This window comes from Protopterus annectens, chromosome 17.part0 (genome assembly GCF_019279795.1).
Source record: "Protopterus annectens isolate FY-2018-M chromosome 17.part0, PAN1.0, whole genome shotgun sequence".
Taxonomy (NCBI): Eukaryota; Metazoa; Chordata; order Ceratodontiformes; family Protopteridae; genus Protopterus; species Protopterus annectens.
Genome location: NC_056751.1, coordinates 627174334 through 627194712, shown reverse-complemented (window position 1 = coordinate 627194712; position 20379 = coordinate 627174334). Strand labels below are relative to the sequence as shown.

General features: G+C 42.1%; 1 protein-coding gene across 3 annotated transcripts in view; it reads left to right on the top strand.

The window, feature by feature from the left end:
* The window catches only part of TKFC (triokinase and FMN cyclase), a 574388-nt gene that overhangs the window by 530109 nt on the left and 23900 nt on the right, over window positions 1–20379 (top strand). For all 3 annotated transcript variants that reach the window (XM_044059497.1, XM_044059496.1, XM_044059495.1), the window contains exon 17: window positions 18518–18607. In XM_044059497.1, the coding sequence (XP_043915432.1) occupies window positions 18518–18607 (90 nt within the window). The remainder of the gene's footprint in view (window positions 1–18517; window positions 18608–20379) is intronic.

Genomic DNA, 20379 nt, shown 5'->3' with positions numbered 1-20379 from the left:
CAGTTTACTCACCCAGCATCTCTGACAGATCAGTCTGCAGGGAATCCTTAAAGTCTGCCAACTCATTACACTCCCAGACTCCCAGTTACCTCTTTCTTCCCCATCACACCTGCAACATTTACTGTCTACCTGAGGAAAAATTCTCTGGAGTCTACTTAGGATATAAAAATATTTATGTAAACATTTCCAAGCAAAAATTCTAAATCTTCTAGATTTTGCTGCATATTTGGGAGATATATATCCGCATTGTTTCTTTGTGAATTGCTTATCTGTCTTCCCAATCCTTTCTAATGTATTCTGATTAATTCTTATGGTTATCATGCAATATTTGATATGCTCTACTACTTGATCCTTTTTTAAAGGCAGCTTATATTCTAGATTCTACTAAAAACCCTAATAGTGCTGGTCTTTCTTTTAGGACCCCCCGTTTCTTTCTCTTTGCCTGTACTGTGTTATCAGTCCTTGATAGGGAAGGCAATCTCTAAAGTGCAGTCCAAATAAATTCTTGGTGTCTTCCCGTTCTGTTATCTTAACCTCTCTAGTTATTTGCTCCCAATACCTTGGTACCTTTGCTAGTTTTCTCCAATAAATTTCAGCCCCTCTTGCCTATTGTCTGTATCCCTAATTGCAGCCACCCCTATCAGCAGACTCTCCTTTCTCCATTCCCATGTTGGCTTAGTTCTTAGAATACTTTCTGCTAATTTATGAATATAATATTCTGTATAATTATTATTATTCTCCTTAAAGAGCTGCATCCAAGATCCCAGTCTGTCCTTGTTTCTTGAACTTCCCCCCTGTGGCATCATCATCCCTTTTCTCTTTGAATTATAGTTTTCTGCTTGTGCTATGTATAGGAGTCTTAACTGTGTTGCTCTGCAAACCCCCTTCAAATCGGATAATCCCAGTCCACCTTGTTCTGTTGGAAGAGTCCGCCTATCCCACTTGACTCTTGCCATTTTCCTCTCCCACATAAACTCTTTATTTATAGCTATTCACAACTTCTCCGGTTGATAAAAATATGCCTGACCCGTGTCCAAGACTAAAGGGACTAAAAACATTTTAATTGCTTGTATCTTACTATCCATATGACAGAGCTTCCATTTTTTCATTTTTTGTATTATCTTTTTAGTCTCTTCCCAAATATCCTTAGCTGCCACACCAGAATCATGTTTAATGCAAACTCTTAAATACCTCATTTTGTCAGGTCCCCATAAATATGGATATTGCTGATTTGTGTGTGGGTACATAATTTATTGCTATTACCTTTGTTTTAGTTTCATTCAGATCTGAAACCATCTCAAAATTTTCCACAACACTGTAATGCCCTTTTTTGGTTTTATCAGGTATAAAATAATATCATCTGCAAATAGAGCCTGCTTTTCATGACTACCATACCAATTATATCATTGAATTTCTGAGTCTCTTATTTCTTTGCCAATGTTTCTAAATATAATGCAAATAACAAAGGAGAAAAAAGGACACTCCTGCCTGGTTCCTCTGCTCAAGCAGAAATTATCAGAGAAGATCCCACCCACTTTAATTTTTGCCTCTGATCCCTCATATATCCTCCTAAACAACCTTATAATTTTATCAGGGAATGCAGATATTTCCATTGCCCTGCTCATAAAGTCAAACTTACTCTGTCGAATGTTTTCTCTGCATCAAGACCTATCAACAACAGTGGTATTTTCTTGCATTCTGCTTCCCTCTGGATCATCAATGTTCTGTTACTGTTGTCAGATGTTTGCCTTCCCTTCACAAAATGAAATTGATACATATCAGTTTTGGCATCACTTTTGCCATTCTTGTATCCATTTTAGATGTAAACACTGTATAATCATGGTTTAGAATTGAAATGGGCCTGTATGAAGCTGGATCTGATGGATCTCTACCCTGTTTAGGTATTACAACTACCACCACTTTCTTCCAGGATGTTGGAACTTCTCCTCCTCTTAACATATTGTTAAACAAAACTCAAAAATCTTTTTTCCCTCTTAGCATCCAGAGTTTTGCAGGAATACCATCTATTCCTTGGGACTTTCCTGTAGATTGGTTATACATCACCATTTTTTCTTATCTCCTCTTATCCAGTTAGTAGTTTGCCTCTAAACTTGCCATATTTTATTCTTCCATAAACTTACCTTTTCTTGATTTCTGTATTTCTCTGCTTTATACAGACTTTCATAGAATGTCGTAAATATTTCTAATACTGCTACAGGATCTCTTGTTACTTGCTTGTTATAGGCTGCCTAAACTTGGTGACAGCTCTTTCTACTTTCTGTTGCCTGAGTCATTGCGCTAAAAGTTTTTGTGCTCTAGAATTATTATAAAAAAAAAGTTGCTTAATAGCAATCTTTCTAAACTCATACATATTATTGAGGTAATCTCTTATTTTCTGTTTCTCATTCTGCAGTTGTTTATCTTCTTGTTCTGTGAGACTCCCCCTTTTCTGCAATACTTTAGTATTTGTCAGTCCCTCTAAATAATTCTTATTACCTCTTAACCATTTCTCCTTTTCTTTTATTTCCACCCTATTTTTAAACTCCACTTTAATTTTATCCCACTCCCTATCTATATGTTTAGAAGAAATTACTATCCTCTCCAATAGCTCCTGAATAATTTCCACTATCCATTCCTTAAATTCCTTTCTTTTCAATAGATAGGTAAACAAGCGCCAGTGTTTCATTTTTCATTACCCTGTATTTTTATTTTGGTTATTATTGGCGCATGATCTGAAATAGTTACTGGGTGTGTACCAAGGCCTTCAATTAAATGCACATGTTGCTGTGAAATGTAAATTCTGTCCAGCTTAGCCCAGTTTTTGTATCTTTGGGAGTAATATGTAAATGCAATCCAAATTCCAGTTACTGAATTCACATCTTCTGTGCCAAGTATTTTCATAAATTTCTTCAAAAGTCAACCCTCATTAGTTATACTTTCCCTTCTGGGTTCCCCAGACACATCTTGACTGCTGCAAATCAAGTTCCAGCCCCCACCTAAAAGTAATATTCCTTTCTGAAAGCTGATTATTTCTCCCAGAATTTTCTTTAGCTCCATTATAGCAGTTTTAGGTGGAATATAAAAACATGCCATCCTCCTCCCCCCTTTCCAGTAGTCCCTTAGTACTACAAATCTACCGTTATCATCTTTTTTATCCTCTTTTATCACTATTGGAGCCCCTATTGCAATTCATGTAAGTACTCCTTGTTTCTTTATCCCAGGTATTCTGCTGAATAACCATCCTGAATACCTTTCTTTATCAAATTCACATATTCAGTTCTTTCCAAGTGTGTCTCTTATAGCATAACTATTTGCACTCTACATTTTTAATGTAGTTCACCACTCTTTATTTGTTTTTTTTGTTTATGCATGAGACCATTGACACTTAAAGACAGTGCAGAAAGTATCATTATATTAAAAAGTAATTATTCCCACCTTTTATGTATAACAGCTTTTTTGTTAAATTTCTAGTTCCAGCTTTTGTGTTACATGCCTATATTGTTTGGCAGGTAGAACTTTTATGAATTTATTTTCTAGTCATATCCATTTCAGCCTACATCACATCTTACAAAATTTTTTGTTTTATTGAAAGCCCTAAAAAAACAAACACACCCCAATATCCCCCAAAACTTATTAAGTATTAGGTTACCCTTTTGATAGGAACAAATGTCCCAAACTGACTGCCACACTCACAGACTTGAACTGACCTAAAAGAAAGTTATCCATGCTAAGGTGCATGGTGCAGCCTGTGCTTCTACTATGTGCTGTCTGGTTTTGTTTTACCTTCATAGGTCTCTCAGCTGAGAAAACACCTGAATGCTTTCAGAAAACAGTATCTGCTAGACAGTTTCTCTTTTTTATCTAGCCAATTTCTCTATATCAGATTGTTTCCATGGAGACATGAGGACCAGATACAGAATAATTACTAGGCATACATTTATTTACTAGAAAAAGTCATATAATAATCAGTATTCTTTTTCATTTACTTGCTTTTGCTTAAAACCTATTACTAGATTAAGGCAATGGCCTTAACCCAGTCACCCCCCCATGCAAGAATGAGAAAAAGCACATTAATTTTTCTTTTGTCAAGCTGTTTTAACCAGACTTTTCTCCTCCTCCTTTTTTATTTATACTGCAGTGCCTACTTTTGTTAAACCTGAACAAAGAGAAAGAGAGAAGAAGGGAGTAAGGAAAAAAAAAACAGGAGCACCTATTTACAATAGTATCCCCGTTACATTAAAAAAAATAACTAAGAAAACTTTATAGCATGCAAAAAAATCATACACTATAAAAATATTGCTGTTAAGAAAAACATTTGTTTTACTTACATTTAACTATCTCCCTCCTCTTCCCCTCTCCTAAGTATTTTTCTGAACATTAATGACATGAAGTAAGGCATATGCTTTAGAGTCGCGCACAAGCCTAAATAAAAGTCCAATATTTTCACATTTTCTTGTTCTATCATATTTTACAAATATAATTATTGCTTTGTAATCCCACATTTGTCAGTTTCTAAGTTACTGGTTTTATTCCTGTTCATCTCCATCTCCCCAATCTTGTCTGTGTTTCATTTCCAATGTACTCTCAATTGTTTTAATTATTTCTCATGCTCCCTTCCTTCTCTCTAGCATTCTCCATTGAAACATTGGAGAAGGTTTCACTGGCACAGTCTGTCTGCAGTCCTTATTACCAGAAGAACAAGAAACAGAATCCCCTTCTGTTTTACAACTCACTCTTTGTTGAACATACTTTTGTATGTCTTCCTTAGCCTGTACTTCATCAAAGAAATGATTTTTGTCCCTTCAGGGAAGAATATTTTAAAGATAGCTGGATACAGTAGTTTGAATCTCATGCCTGCTTCTCGACATTCCCTAAAGGGAATGTTTCTGTATGCTTTCCCTTCCATTTCTTTGCTTCTGAGAGTCTTCCACAACATCAGGAAGGACTCTGCCAAAATCTTGTTGGTGACTCCCATTGCACTCAGACAGCATTGGTTTCCCCTTTTTTTTCACTTGGCCAGGGACAATCACTACAAGTTACCTCTCCAGGTGGACCTTCTCCCACAAGACAAGGGGTCTCTTATCCATCCTCACTTGTCCACTCTTCAACTGACATTGTGGGTGATAGGATTCTGATCCCTTTTAGGCACCTTCTTCGGGTCCTGCAGTAGGCCAGGAAGCTGACTTCCAGGTAATATTTGTCCAAATGGAATAGATTTTGCATCTGGTTCCTTTCTCACCATCAGGATCTTCTATCTGCGAAGGTTTCACTGGTCCTCTCTTATTTGTGTGATCTGCTTCATGCTGGGTTGGCATATTCTTCAGCTAAAGTTCACTTGTCAACAATCTCTGCCTGTCTGTTCTTGAATCCTCCTCTGGCTTCCAGATTTGAGGTCAGACAGTTTTGTAAAGGTGTTCTTCTTAGACCTCCCAGGAAGCCTATTCCATTTTCTTGGGACCTCAGTTTTGTTCTTGAAAAATTGACTGAGGCTCTTTTTGAGCCTTCTGCTTCAACTTCCTTGCAACATTGTACTTGAAAGACTGTTCTTGTTTTGGCTCTTACTTCAGCAAAGAGGGTTTCTGAACTTCAGGCTCTCATGGCTGTTCCTAGTTTTTTCACAGGAACATGGTATCTCTCCGTACTAATCCATGTTTTATGCCCAAGGTGGGTCAATAAGTTGTCTGTTAATCTAGTCATTTGAGTTCCTTTTTTCCTTCTTCACAGTCTGCCAATGAAAAGGTTCCTCACACCTTGGAATGGCATAGACAGCTCAGATATTATTTGTATAAAACTAAAGTTATTTGTAAATCTGAGCAGCTATTTGTTTCTTTTCATCCCAGGTTTTTGGAGTTTTGCTGTTTCTAAGGAGACTATCTCTTCCTGTATTTCTAAAGCCATTTATTTTTGTTATTCCTTTCATGGCAAATGTCATACTTCTTCAGTAAAGGTTTACTCTACCAGAGTTGTTACTTCCTTGTTTGCTTTTTACAAGGGGCTGGATACCAATTCCATATTTGAGGCTGTTACTTGGTATACCTTCACTAAGCATTGTGACGTGGATGTTATTTCAGGGCTAGAGCTGGCTTTGCTGGGTCTATCCTGCATGGTTTTCTTGAGGGTTCTTCACTGTCTTCCTCATCCCAGGTTTCCTCTCCAGCTTTTGTACTCTCCCTTATATTAGGAATACTGCAACAGTGATATGGAAGGAAATAGTACAGTTGTGTAAAATCTTGAAACAGCAGATGTTCTTCTCTTCACTGTTGCACTATTCACTCCCACCCTCTTGCTCCCTTTGCTCTAGCCTGTTCTTCTTTCCCTCCTGGCCAAGAGTTTCTTCTCTCTTTTCTCCTCCTGGGTGCACATGTTCCTTCATGTCCATAGGAGAATTCTGTTCCTCCTGGGGCTTTTCAGTTCTGAAATGTATGCGTCCGTATGCCACCTTTATACCCTACACCCTGCAGGGGAGCATATGTGTGACATGCAGCATCTGTAGATACTAAAGGCTTTGGTATACTGGTCGGACATTGGGCAGTCCGTGGAAGGAGATCCCTTACATTAGGAGTACTGCAGCAGAGCAGAAAAGGACAGCTACTGTTATGGTAAGATTTTACACAACTATACTTTCCCTTCATTTGTCTTCCATGGCAGCATTCACAGATATGCTTGCCACTGTTGCCTTCTTAGCCATCCCTGCAAAAAAGGGTTGCATTTTCCCTTGGAAGTATTTTTCTCTTAAATACAAGGAAGGGCTGATTCAGCAATCTTTTAGGGTGATTTATAACAGAATCTTATTCCTGCTGATATAAATTCCCTTAAGGTCTCCTGGTTTTCCTTGGTACAACTGTACATTAGTCAAGACATCAACACTAACACACGTGTCTTTATCCTCCAAATATAAAATCTTAAAAATGCAGGGTGATACTGATTTAAACTTAAGTTTCTTCATCTGGTACAGTTTTATGGCCTTAGCCAAGTAAGTTATTTTCCTTGTAGCTGATGACTGGTCATTCTTAATGAACAGGTTGGTATTCCCTACTTTTAACTGTTTTCTGGTCTTCCACAGGTGTGAGAGCACACAGGTTTCAAATCAGGCCATAGCAGGTCTTGGCTAATACTGTTTCCCTGATTGCCAGCCACAAACACTTGACAGAGTGTCTCCATTATGACTTTCATATATTGGGATACTATCCCAGTGGTATAGCACAGATGTGAGATAAATTTTATGGTGGCCTCCTCCTAGATACACTATAATTCCAGTAAAACACACATTTTCATCTTTGCCTGATCCTCTTGTTCTATTAACTTTTTCCAAGTCTTCACGGTTTACTTCCAATTTTGTAAAATAGATTTTTCTTCCAGAATTATCCTAAATAATCAGCTAAACATTGTTGAGGAAGCCCAAGAATGACTCTGCCTTCTGCTTCCCAAACTTCACAAACTACAGACATTGAAAATATGAGCAAATGCCCTTTAACAGTAGGAACATCCATAGGTTCATAGGTAAGTATTAGGCTGGCTGCCCTTGTGGGTCATTTCAAGTCCTAGCCAGTTTTCCTCAAAGGTGAGAGTCAAATGCTACACCTTGTGTCTATGAGATGTATACCTCAGTTCAACTCCCAACCCCTCTTTTTTTTGGAAGCTGATGACTTTATTTGACAAAGATCTCAGCTGGGCACACAAAACAACAAATAAACAAGAGAACCGATGTGCGTGACAAAATGCCATTATTCAGATGGAATATAAGTGTTTGTAAGGAAGCTGGTATCCATTGCTGATTAAAAGTATATGGTTTCACACCTAGGTAAGTAATAATAACTAAAAAATGTAAAACAACAGAGGCCGTATAGTTTTGCAGATAAGCAAGTGACTGTCACTGCTAGTTGTCAACAAGGCAGCATACAATACAATGCTTTGTTAATGTTCTACAGTAACTACACAGCAGAATAAAGAGCATTTACTTTTCAACATTACCCACAAAAAGTAAACATCTCAATGACAACTTTATTGTGCACAGCTTTATTCTCCATAAATTCAGTTTGTTTACACGAATACTTCATTCTGTGCTACACTGACCTTCCCTTTAGATTTTTTTTTTATTTTAACATTTGTTTACCGGGAAAGTCCAATTTGGAACTAAGCCAATTTTCAGCGGAGGCCCAATGAGAAACACTCCAGATGCATGTCTTTGTATCATGGGGGGATACTAGAGCACCTGGAGGAAACCCACACGAACACAGGGAGGACATGCAGGCTCTCTACAGAAGGCACCCAAGCCGAGAATCAAACCGGAAAATCTCTTGCTGTGAGGCAACAATGCTACGCTGCTCCACTGCGTTGTCATAGTCAGATAACAGTAATCTTGCTCAAAAATATGATCTGTTCAAGCAAACTGTCATTAGCAACCATCCATGGGTCTATATTAGAACACTGAAGTTTCACAACTTTGAATGTTCTAATATTGACCCCTATTCAGCGAACGCTGACAACATCGAACATGCAGAACAGCAAATTTTTTCCTAGGGAAAAAATTTGCTGTTCCGAAACACATACACACAACACAAGCACACCAAACAAACAGCAATCCACACACATACACCTAAAATCTTACAGCTAACCCTACACTAAACTGTACAAACACCACTAACTATCCACTTACCTTAACCCAAACCCTAACCCTAAGGCCCGTCACTATCGCACACTCACCTCACCCGCTCCCTAACCCTAACTCACCTACCCTGCCCTAACCCTCACGTCCACACAATCGCACACTTACCTGACCCGTTCCCTAACCCTAACTCACCTAACCCGCCCTAACCCTCACGTCCACACAATCACACACATACCTACCCGCGCCCTAACCCTAACTCACCGAACCCACACCCATTCGCACACTTACCTGAACCCGACCCGTAGCTTTCCACCACAGCGCTGAAAATAGCGAAGCGACAGAAACGGACAACCGTATTCTTTCCCTAGGAAAAAAATTGGTTTTCTGTCGTTTCGCAATTTTCAGCATTCGCTGAATAGGGGTCAATATTAGAACATTCGAAGTTGTGAAACTTCGATGTTCTAATGTAGACCCACCATCCATATATCTAAATAATAGATGACAGTTTGATTTTCTTATAATTATCAGCAAACAGGATTCTTATAGCTGAACATGACTTTGTTTAGATGTTATGTAGTCCAATCTCGCCTACATTCTTACCTGTGGGTTCGGAGCCGAATATCGGCTCCGACTTGGCCAAAACTTTTCTAGCTCGAAGTCTTTCTATTGGCTGGGCTAAGATGGTATCCCATGCTGCACTGCTCTATATCCCCAGATCTCGTTTGCCGCTCGTGTAGCTCGGAAGTGGTCTCGCTCTTGGCTGTGGCTAAGTACCCTTCTTCTTCTTGAGAGAATTTATTGCAAACAAAAATCTATTTTAATAGCTATTGTTCATTTGGTATTATTTCGTGGAAAAGTTGTGTGTGTGTGTGTGTGTGTGTGTGTGTGTGTGTGTGTGTGTGTGTGTGTGTGTGTGTGTGTGTGTGATTTTTCTGTGGTATCCCACTAGCTGTTCCAACGGGCTAGGCCCGTTTCAGTTAGAGGACCTAGTCTGTCCCCTTGCTTCCCTGTGTTGTAAACTTCCGGTCTAAAACCGTTTAAATTAGAGGTTTTAGTCCTACCCCCGCTCTTGTGTGTGTCTGAGGATAGCTCGTTAGAGTTTTGTCTTAGTGGTAGTTTTTTCCCGCCCTAAGTGTGGTGTAAGCCTCTGACTGTTGTTTCCAGTTGGTTCCGTATCTGTAATTTTTTGTCTTGGTTTGTGATAGTTGATTACGATGTCTAAAGATTCTAAGGAGCACAAGCCCTTGGGCTTTAAGAAGTGCTCTAAGTGTGGCTATAAAATGTCCATTACCGATGGACATTCTGTCTGTGTTTATTGTCTGGGAGCAATCCATCTCCAGGAGTCATGCAGCTTCTGTCATGCATTTAGTTCTAGGGTCCTTCAAGAAAGAAAGAATAAGTTGATTTTGAAGGGACTTCTGAAACCCTCATTCGAAGAGGGTCTGGAAATGGCTTCCAGCTCTAAAGCTAAAACCACCAAATCTAAAAAGAGGTCTCCGGCTCCATCAGTCTCCTCGGAGCCACCGGAGAAAATGGCTAAATCAACTTCGACATCCTCGGCTCCACTGTCCTTGGGGCCGCAGGAAGTGTCGGTGGTGATGGAACCGGCGTCGGCTCCACTCATGTTGTAACCTATTCAGAGCCGATCGTCTAGTACTAGACAAGTATCACCTGAGAGGAGGTCTCGATCTCCATCCCTGTCATCCATTATCGGATGTGGACGTTGATAGAGTGGTGCAGAGACTCCTACAGTCGCCGGTTTTAGCAAAATTGTTCTCAGCTCCGGAGCCCATCCTGCAACCTACTGCAATACTTCCTCCTCCAAGCGCATCCCAGCCTTCGGAGCTGGAGTGTTCGGCTCCATGTGATGTCTCCAGGTCAATTCCGATGGCCCCTTCTGGCTTATCAGTGCTGACGTCAGCTCCGACCCCATCGGCACCGTCCACGGGATTCAGGACTTGGGATTCTTCAGTCGGACCCGAGGGAGAGGCTTCGGGACATCTCTCGGTTCCTAGTCTCCCTCTCGGTGCTTCGGCGCGGGGAAGTCCGACTCCTGTCGTGGCTTTGGAGGCTGGTCGCTCCTCGGACTCTGGAGTGCGCTGGCCAGATCATCAGCGACATCATGCGGGTCGGTTATTCCGTCCCCTACTACGGTGCAGGTCTCTGATCACCACCTATGTTTAGACAGCAGAGCCCCAAGGCCTCAGGGTACCCCCATGAGTGGTCCCCAGGTTTCTGAGGGCCCCTCAGAGTGCTTGCCTGAGGAGCCCCCTAGAAGGAAAACGTGCAAGAGGAAGCACATAGACCCCCAGGATGAGTCTCTCACATCAGATACTGACCTCGAGGAATCGGAGGGGTCCCCCAAGTCATCCTCTGAGGATGTTTCTTTCTCTGACATCCTAGAGATCTTGAAACAAAGAGGTGACTGGCCGTCCAGAGCCCCCTCCGAGGAGGAGTCGGTCTTCCTGAAGGCCTTCGGTGCTCAGCCCTCTGCCTCCTGGGTGTCTCCACCCTTCGAGCTCCTGGATTTGATTTGTCGAAGGGTGTGGGAGAACCCTGACTCTGTGGAACCAGTCCCCAGGAGACCCAATAAATTTCTGTCTGCTCCCCCGGGTAAGGAGTTTCTTTCCAAAGGAGTCCCTGTGGATGCCATGGTGGTGGCAGCGGCCACTCAGAAGGAATTAGCCGAGTCTTCTTCCACCGTCCATCCTCCTAACAAGGAGTCTAGGACCATGGATCGGTATGGGAAGCGTACCCTCTCTTCAGCGTCCTTTACCTTGCAGTCACTGAATTATTTATCTCACTTTACATGGCTCCAGAGAGATCTCCTCAAGGAGCTTGGAGATACTCTCACTGGTAACGTTTCTGAGGCGGTGACCCAGACGTTCAATGCCCAGATGTCTACCCTCAATTCCATTGTTAACTCCTCCATGAGGCTGATTTCATATGCAGCCGAGGGAGCGAGTAGGGCAGCAAGTTCAGGAGTCACCCTTAGAAGACAGGCATGGATGCATTTTTGTCATTTCGCGGAGGCCTTCAAGTCTTCATTCACTGATGCCCCTTTTGATGGTTCCTCTTTGTTCGGAACTAAGGTGAAAGACACCCTCGCCAGGTGCGAGCAGGAGGGAAAAACTCTGTCTGCTGTAGGAGTCTGTTTTTCCCTTCCCTCTAGGCCTTATCCCAAGGCCCAGAGGGGTGGAAAAATGTGGTTCAAGAAATCACAGAGGTTTTTTTCTGGTGCACAAGGTGAGCCTTCCTCCAGAGGCAGAGGAGGGGGGTTTATTCAGGGAGACGCCACCCTAGAGGCAGAGGAGGCCCCCGCAACTTGGGAGACCGCAATTCCTTTCGCGGCCCTCCCTACTGTCGCTCCTGATGGGAGGCCCGACTGTGCATTTCCGGAGCCAGTCGGGGGTCGAATCTCGTTATACCCGGAGGCCTGGCAAGACATCACCCAGGACTAATGGGTTTTATGAATAATTTCCGGTGGTTATGCCATTCCCTTTTCGTCAGACCCCCCCCCCTGCCTCTTCAGAAAAATCTCAGATGTTCCACCCAGTCAAAGGGATTACACAGCTTCAGAAGTTTTAAAGCTGCTAGAAAAAGGAGCCATCCAACATCTCCCCTCAGACCAGATCGGATTAGGAACTTACTCAAGATTCTTTTTGGTGCTGAAAAGAACAGGGGACCTGAGACCCATATTAGATCTCAGCCGATTGAACAACCATGTACAAAAGTCCAAGTTCCGAATGGTCACATTGCAGTCTATTCTGCCTTTGTTGGGGAAAGAAGTATGGATGTGCTCCATCGACCTCAAGGATGCTTACTACCACATCAAAATGGACAGAGCATCCAGGAGTCACCTACGCTTCCAGCTGGGAGCCAGTCATTTTCAGTTTCGAGCCCTGCCCTTTGGTCTCACCACAGCCCCCAGGGTGTTCACCAAATGCATGGCAGTGGTGACTGCTCACTTGAGACATCAGGGATTCCAAGTGTTTCCATATTTGGACGACTGGCTCCTCACTGCCACCACCAGGCATCTACTAATTCAGACCAGAGATGCCACTATAAATCTGTGTTAATAGTTGGGTATAACATTGAACTGGGAAAAATCTGCCTTGTTGCCCTCACAGCATGTCACTTTTATAGGTGCAAAGCTAGACACCATCCTCATGCGGGCATTTCTACCACAGGAAAGAATCAGAGCCCTACAACAACAAATTCACGCCCTGCTCCCTCTGAGAAGAGCCAAGGCAAGATGGGTTCTCCAACTGTTGGGGACTATGGCCGTGACGATTATGTTAGTTCCTCTAGCAAGGTTACATATGAGACTCCTTCAGTGGCTTCTCTTTGCTCAGTGGTCTCTTCAACGTCTTCCTCTTTCCTACCCTATTCTACTTATGGACAGGTGCAAACAGGATCTCAGTTGGTGGCTTCGCACCGACAATCTGGACACAGGAAAGCCCTTCGTTCCGGCACCCCCGATTGCCACGGTGACCAAGGATGCCTCCCAGATGGGGTGGGCATTATCTAGGCAGGACAGTCCAAGGCACGTGGCAAGAGCACGAGATGCATCTGCATATCAATGTCCTGGAGATGAGACCTGTGCTACTGGAGTTGCAGGCACTTCAGAGCTTTCTTCCTCTCAGGACTATTGCAATCCACTCGGACAATATGTCAGTGATGTGGTATCTGAACATGCAGGGAGGAACCAAGTCATATCCCCTATGCAGAGAGGCAGTGCGAGTATGGCAGTGGGCAGTGTCTTCCCAACGTTTTCTGGTGGCAACACACATTCCAGGGAAGTCCAATGCGATCACAGACAGGCTAAGCAGAGCCATTCTGATGCCTTACGAGTGGTCCCTGAACTGTCAAGTTGCAGAACAGATCTTCTGCAGGTGGGGTCAGCCTTGTTGCGACCTTTTTGCCAGCCCCCCTCAATGCCAAATGCAGCAGTTACTTCACGTTGATTCCCCCTCTGGGGGAGTCACCCTGGGACGCTCTAGTCCACGATTGGCCCTCCGGTCTACTATATGCCTTCCCTCCGGTCCCCTTGCTGTCAAAGGTTATTCAGAAAGCGCAATCCTTGGGAAGCAGAATGATTCTGGCCTTGTCAGATTTGGTTCCCCTTTCTCCATCCCTACCTTGTGGACGCTCCTTGGATTCTGGACCCACAACCAGACTTACTGACGCATATGTCAGGGCAGCTCCATCCCTCTCTGAGGACCCTCCGGTTGACAGCCTCGCTACTCCACTTCCATCATTAGTTAGGCTTCATCATTTCTTGACGGAGGTAGTTCATATTTTATCTTCCTATCATAAGCCCTCAACCAGGAAGATTTATTCCACCAAATGGAAGAGATTTTCAGTTTGGGCTCATACCCAAAGGATTGACCCTTACACAGCTCCAATTTCATCAGTTTTGGAGTTCTTGTCTGTGCTTTTTCACCAGGGCTCAGCGACCGCCACCATTAAAGTCCAATTGGTGGCGATTTCTACTTTTCATGTCACAAATGAGCCTAGTCTGATGGCTCATAGACTCTTTAAGGCTTTCCTGAAGGGCACTCTGTTACTTCGTCCTCCGGTATCGGAACCTGTCATGTCTTGGGATTTAAACTTTGTTCTACAGGCTCTTACTTCATCCCCCTTTTAATCTGCAGCTACTTGTGATTTAAAGTTCTTGACCTGGAAGACTGTCTTTTTAGTAGCCATCACGTCAGCCAGATGTGTTTCAGAGATTCAAGATCTATCAATCAAACCCCCATACTTGATTTTTCATAAGGGCAGGGTTTCTCTTAGACCGAACCCCTCCTTTCTTCCCAAAGTGGCGTCAGTCAGTAACCTTAATCAATCTATTGAATTGCCAGTGTTTTTTCCCCAGTTCTCCAACAAGGCAGAATTCAAATTCCATCAATTGGATGTACACAGACAACTACATTTTTATCTGCACAGAACGAAAAACCTCAGAAAATCTGATCAACTGTTTGTTTCCTTTTCGGAAAACAGAATGGAGTCTCCTGTTTCCAAAGTCACTCTGTCCAGGTGGATCTCCAGCTGTATTTCCTTTATTTATTCCTCAGGGGGTAAAGATTTACCATTTCTGGTGAAGGCTCACTCTACTCGGTCTGTATCTACATCTACAGCCTATCAGGCCAGATTGTCTATGGATGATATTTGTGCTGCAGCTACTTGGGCATCTCCTCACACCTTTGTTACTCATTACAAGTTGGATGTGGTATCGAGGGGCAGGTCTTCCTTTGGTTCCACAGTGCTCAGGAGTATTTTCCACTGAGCCTCCCAGGATTTAGGTGCTAGGGACGCTGTCCCATGGGTAAGAATGTAGGCGAGATTGGACTACATAACATCAAGAAGTTATGTACTCACCATAACGTTCAATGTATGTAGTCCATCTCGTCTCACATTCTTACTTACTCCCCCCTCCTTCCTGGAGGATCTGGAGGTTAGGTCTGGTTTCAGAGCTCCCTTCATTCTTGGTTTGTTCTTCCTTTCCTTGGGTGGTGTTATGCATGGAGAATGAGTGCTGGTGTTTGCAGCAAACTAGATCTGGGGATATAGAGCAGTGCAGCATGGGATACCATCTTAGCCCAGCCAATAGAAAGACTTCGAGCTAGAAAAGTTTTGGCCAAGTCGGAGCCGACATTCGGCTCCGAACCCACGGGTAAGAATGTGAGGCGAGATGGACTACATACATCGAACGTTATGGTGAGTACATAACAACTTGTTCATCTACATGATAACACCATTCATATGGCACACACACAGGATGGCTCAGTGGTGCAACGGTAGCGTTGTCGCCTCACAGCAAGAGGTTCTCCAGTTTGATTCTTGGCTAGGGTGCCTTCTGTGCAGAGTCTGCATGTCCTCCCTGCGTTCGTGTGGATTTTTTCCAGGTGCTCCATTTTCCTCCCATGTCACAAAGACATGCATATGGAGCATTTCTCCCCAGGCCGCTGCTGAAAATTTAGTTTGTTCCAAGTCGGACTTTCCCGGTAAACAAACATTAAATAAATAAAACACCAAAAACAAAGTAAACAAAATAAATAAATTACTTATCACTGAAATTAACAATGCAGTCCTCCTCAACAGATGACCTTTGAGGTACCGTGTCTTTCAGAGAATACCTCTGGTAATCTAAAGATGCTGTACATATTGGAATAGGTGTTGTGGAGGTCATATTAAAACATTGTCTCCATACATGTGACATTGTGTGTGTGTGTGGGGGGGGGGCAGGAGGCCTGAAATGAGGTTGTTGAGAAGATGTAGAAGCCATTTCTAGTGTCACAGCATTTGCAACATTTGAATCTCTTATGCATGTTCAGTCTCATGGCATTTATCTGCAATGTGTAGTTTTTGCTCTTCATACTTAAAGAACTACTCCATATCCATACTTCACTGCAAGAATCATTCAATAATTTCATCCAGGGTAAGGTTTGCGTGGTGTTTCTTTTTATCTTTTAGGTTGTGAGTATTGTACAGGTAGTGGAGTGTTTGCCTGTGCATTTATCTTTAAACCTTTCATAAGAAATAAACAGTTGGTGCAAACCCCTGAAGGCGTTAGTCTTCTCAAGATTGTTTCTGAGCTGCCTGTGGATATGTAGATTGTACAAAATCCTCTCTCCCTTATTTTTTGGATCACAGCCCAGAGGAACTCGGATAGCGAAGGCAGGACATTCCACCTTGATGTGGTACTGATCAGTAAACCAGCTAAAACTCTGGACATCTAATTAGCATAAAAATTGAGTACCAAATAACAGATAACTTCATGCATCTAATAGGAATTTGAGATACTACTCAGAAGCACTTGAGATGCTACTCAGAAGCACTTGAGATACTACTCAGAAGCACTTGAGATACTACTCAGAAGCACTTGAGATACTACTCAGAAGTACTTGAGATACTACTCAGAAGCACTTGAGATACTACTCAGAAGCACTTGAGATGCTACTCAGAAGCACTTGAGATACTACTCAGAAGCACTTGAGATGCTACTCAGAAGCACTTGAGATACTACTCAGAAGCACTTGAGATGCTACTCAGAAGCACTTGTTTAAAAAACAGAGAATGGCAAAAATGATGGGAATATATAAGCAAGCCTGAAAATAGGAATGTTCCTCCAAAATAGGGACAGTTGAGAGATCTGTTGCTGCCTCTTATTATTTGTTTGTGGTCTGTTTGAAAAGGACATTCATCTTCACCAGCTGTTTAGAAATCTGATCTAAAAATCTATTCCCCATCCTTTGACTGGGCTGAGTTTCTAACTGTTCAAACACCATCTGTATTATGTGGTCCCCCTCCTGCGTCATCCAACTGCATACATTTGTCTCTGTTTTTTTGTGCTTTATAGGTAGTCTATGGGGATAGTCAAACTCAGTCAGATTGTAGTACTTCTGCTTATTTTCACTACAAACAACTTTTGTTTTGCTGAGTGGGAACATGGGATATTCAGACTGCTTGAAAAAGCCCCAATTCCAAATCCGCCAGATGGATTTTTGAGCTGCATGCTTTGTGTTGGGAAGTCTGTTTGGTGTTACATAAGTACCGAGTATCAATAATGACCAATTCTTGGTTTCTTCCAAAGGTAATATTTTTTCCTAATCAGTGCGGATGTCCCCTGGCCAAGATCCATGTTGGAAGGAGCTCATGTGTTGGATGCTCACCCACCAGGTGTGTTTTTGCTTACACAAGATTCACAAGTTTAAGAAAACTGAATAATCATTTGTCTCCTCTGCTACTGTAAGGAGGCAGTGATATTTGTCAGGGAGGACCTACACAACTAGATTTCCAGCTGCTTCATTTTCTGTCATCATTTAACTAACCGTACATTAACCAATTTGTCAAGTCATTACAGCCGGGGAGGTGGCTCCCTGTAGTGCTTGTTTTAGAAATGTGCCCATGACAAATGTTTACAACAGCCCCTTACCATTTTTGACTGCTTTTGCCAAATATGGGTCTAGGTTAACTATGTAAAGAATAAACTTCTTAACTGTCATTCAAAATAAAACAGGCTTTTTGAAATGGCATTTTTCAAGATTAAAATTTGTTGTGTGAAAAGGGCATGCTGGAGATTGTAACCCATGTACCTCTTGATTAATATAAGCTCAGAGGTTGTTCCACCTCAGGGAATGCAGGTTCTCTCCCGCAGCAATCATTGCCACTTAAAGTGGACTTTGACTGCATGTGCATTACTACATAAGTGGCCATCGCATAACCTGACTACTTCTGTCATACATTATAATTTGGATCTGTGCTTCAGGAGTAGAATTTTCCTTAGCACACCTTTTCTTCCAGACTCCATTCTCTGACTCTTAGAGTGACATTTCTGGTTCCTGCCTCCCATTCATTGTAGGGGTTTCATATACCTCTCACATTCTACACAAATGCCTTACACTGCAGAGAAGCCCATAAAGTCAGCTAAAACAGATATCCGAATGCTCATATCAGTTTTTGAGAGGACCCTCTATATTGTGTTCCTTTTATCTGACCATTTCCCATCCTTTTATCGGGAGATGTGGGGATCTTGTTAACGTACATTACTATGAACCTGTAAACACTGACCAGCTGTGGGTATCCCACGTTTATAATTTTATATCCTCCTGTTTGTCTCTTCTTTCCTTCTGGTTATGTTCCTCGTTTTGAAGTTAGGTCAGAAAGTGATGTTTCTGGGTTTGAATGCATAGAAATCCTCATGTAGACTGTGGCAGACCATGTACCATGATCATAGAATCCTAATGTCAGATAACTGAAGCAGCCACTGTGAGGGCACATGAAGCTGTTTCCTTTGTCTAACCACTGCAAAGTACCGCTGTGAGGTATTGTGAGTAATTGTGTATTTTGCTATGTCTAATGCACAGAATGAAACCTAATTGTTTCTTTATCCGCTTATCTTCCTAGCTGGACTCTCTCTGCCCAGCTGCACAAGAGCTTCAGTCCTTGCATTCTTTTCCTGGAAGTGAACTCCAAGTCCTGTCTAAAGCCGTGCAGGTATTATATGCCTTACTCAGTAGCTTTGTCTTTTGTCATTTTTTTTTTTACTTCCAGGTCTGTTCAGACGAAGGAAACTATTTCTTGTGTTTGTTGGGGTACTACTATAAAACATCGCCTTTTCATGTGAAGAACAAAATTCTGGAATTATAAGATATAACTGACACTGCTACAACTATATGACATTTCTTAGGATATGAAAAAATGCATGTGTAAATTGCATTTCTGTTACCAGCATGCAATAGAAAATGAAAAGTGTTTTGTATGGCTAAAATAAACTAAGGTGCTAGCTTTAACACCAGTAGCATTAAACGTTTATTAATATTTGACCAGTTATATGTTTAGTCTGATGAATTCCTTGGCTGCTATACTCAAAATATTGTATGATTAGATTTCACTAAAGGGATTCTGGGAAGAGCATTTAACAGTAGAGCTGTTAGTTGCTGACAGTCTTAAGAGAGCATGTATCTTTAAGTCATTACATCTTTGTTAGCAGTATTGAAGTACAATGTTATAGTAGAAAAAAGGAACATATGTCTTTCAGCATGCACTAAATACTTCCCAGACAAGCTTGGTATCTGCTTGTGGTAAGTATCCAGGTTTATTAATGTTTATAAAATATTGTGCCTGTCATTTCATCTTAGGTTTGTTATTCTTTGAAATGAAAATTTGATGTCACCTGCTGTCCTAGTCTGAGGATGATCATTGCTGTGATTTGTTGATGGGTGTTGTGGACACTTTTGCTGCAGTGTCACTGTACCAGTTCTTGACCTGTGTCACCTATGCTGTTGGTATTCATATCTGTTTTCTTGAGGTGTACCTTCAGGGTGTCCTTGTAACATTTCCTTTGACTGCCACAACATCTGTATTTCTAAAAGAGTCGTGAGTACAGAACATGTTTTGGACATCGAAAGGCACAAATTTCTTGCCAAGGGGAACAGCTGTTGGGGAATCGATGACCTCTAAGAAAATGTTGATGCTTATTCAGCAGGTGTCCCACTTGAAGTGGAGATTTTCCTGAAGGCAAGATTGGAAGTCCCTTTTTAGGGTCTTTAGGTTATATTGGCAAGTCACCTATGTTTCATATCTGTAAAGAAAGTAGAAATGACAGCTGGACTGTGTATCTGTATCTTGATATCCTTTTGGAAGTCATGGTAGGTGGAAAACATTTTGAACTGGTACTCAGATTAAGTATCGGTACACTGAATTACATGCTGAACTTTACTCTTAGTGACTGCACTTAGGCACAGATGGATTCCAAGCTGCAAATGCTTTACTGTTTCCATGACCTGTTTCTTAATGGTGAATTGTTGAGGGTTGATTGCAAAGCATTAAGGACGACGCAGTGGTCCAGTGGTAACGTTGTCACCTCACAGCAAGAGGTTCTCCGGTTCAATTCTCGGCTGGGGTGACTTCTGTGTGGAGTCTGCATGTCCTCTCTGCGTTTGTGTGGGTTTCCTGTGGGTGATCCGTTTTTTTTACCACGTTACAAAGACGTGTCTGGAGCATTTCTCCCCGGGCCTCCACTGAAAAGTGGCTTTGTTCCAAGTCAGACTTTCCTGGTTAACAAATGTTAAATAAATAAATTAAGCCAGGTGACAGAACGCAGTGGTCTCACTGACACTGGTAAAGGTTCAGTGCTTAACTAAGCTTCCTTGAATGTATCTATTGCAAACTTGAGGTAACACCTGTCTACTGTTTGAATATAAATTTCCAAGGTGGAAGACTCATCCATTTGTTCTGGATTCTATGGCATTTTCACTGATCCTTAT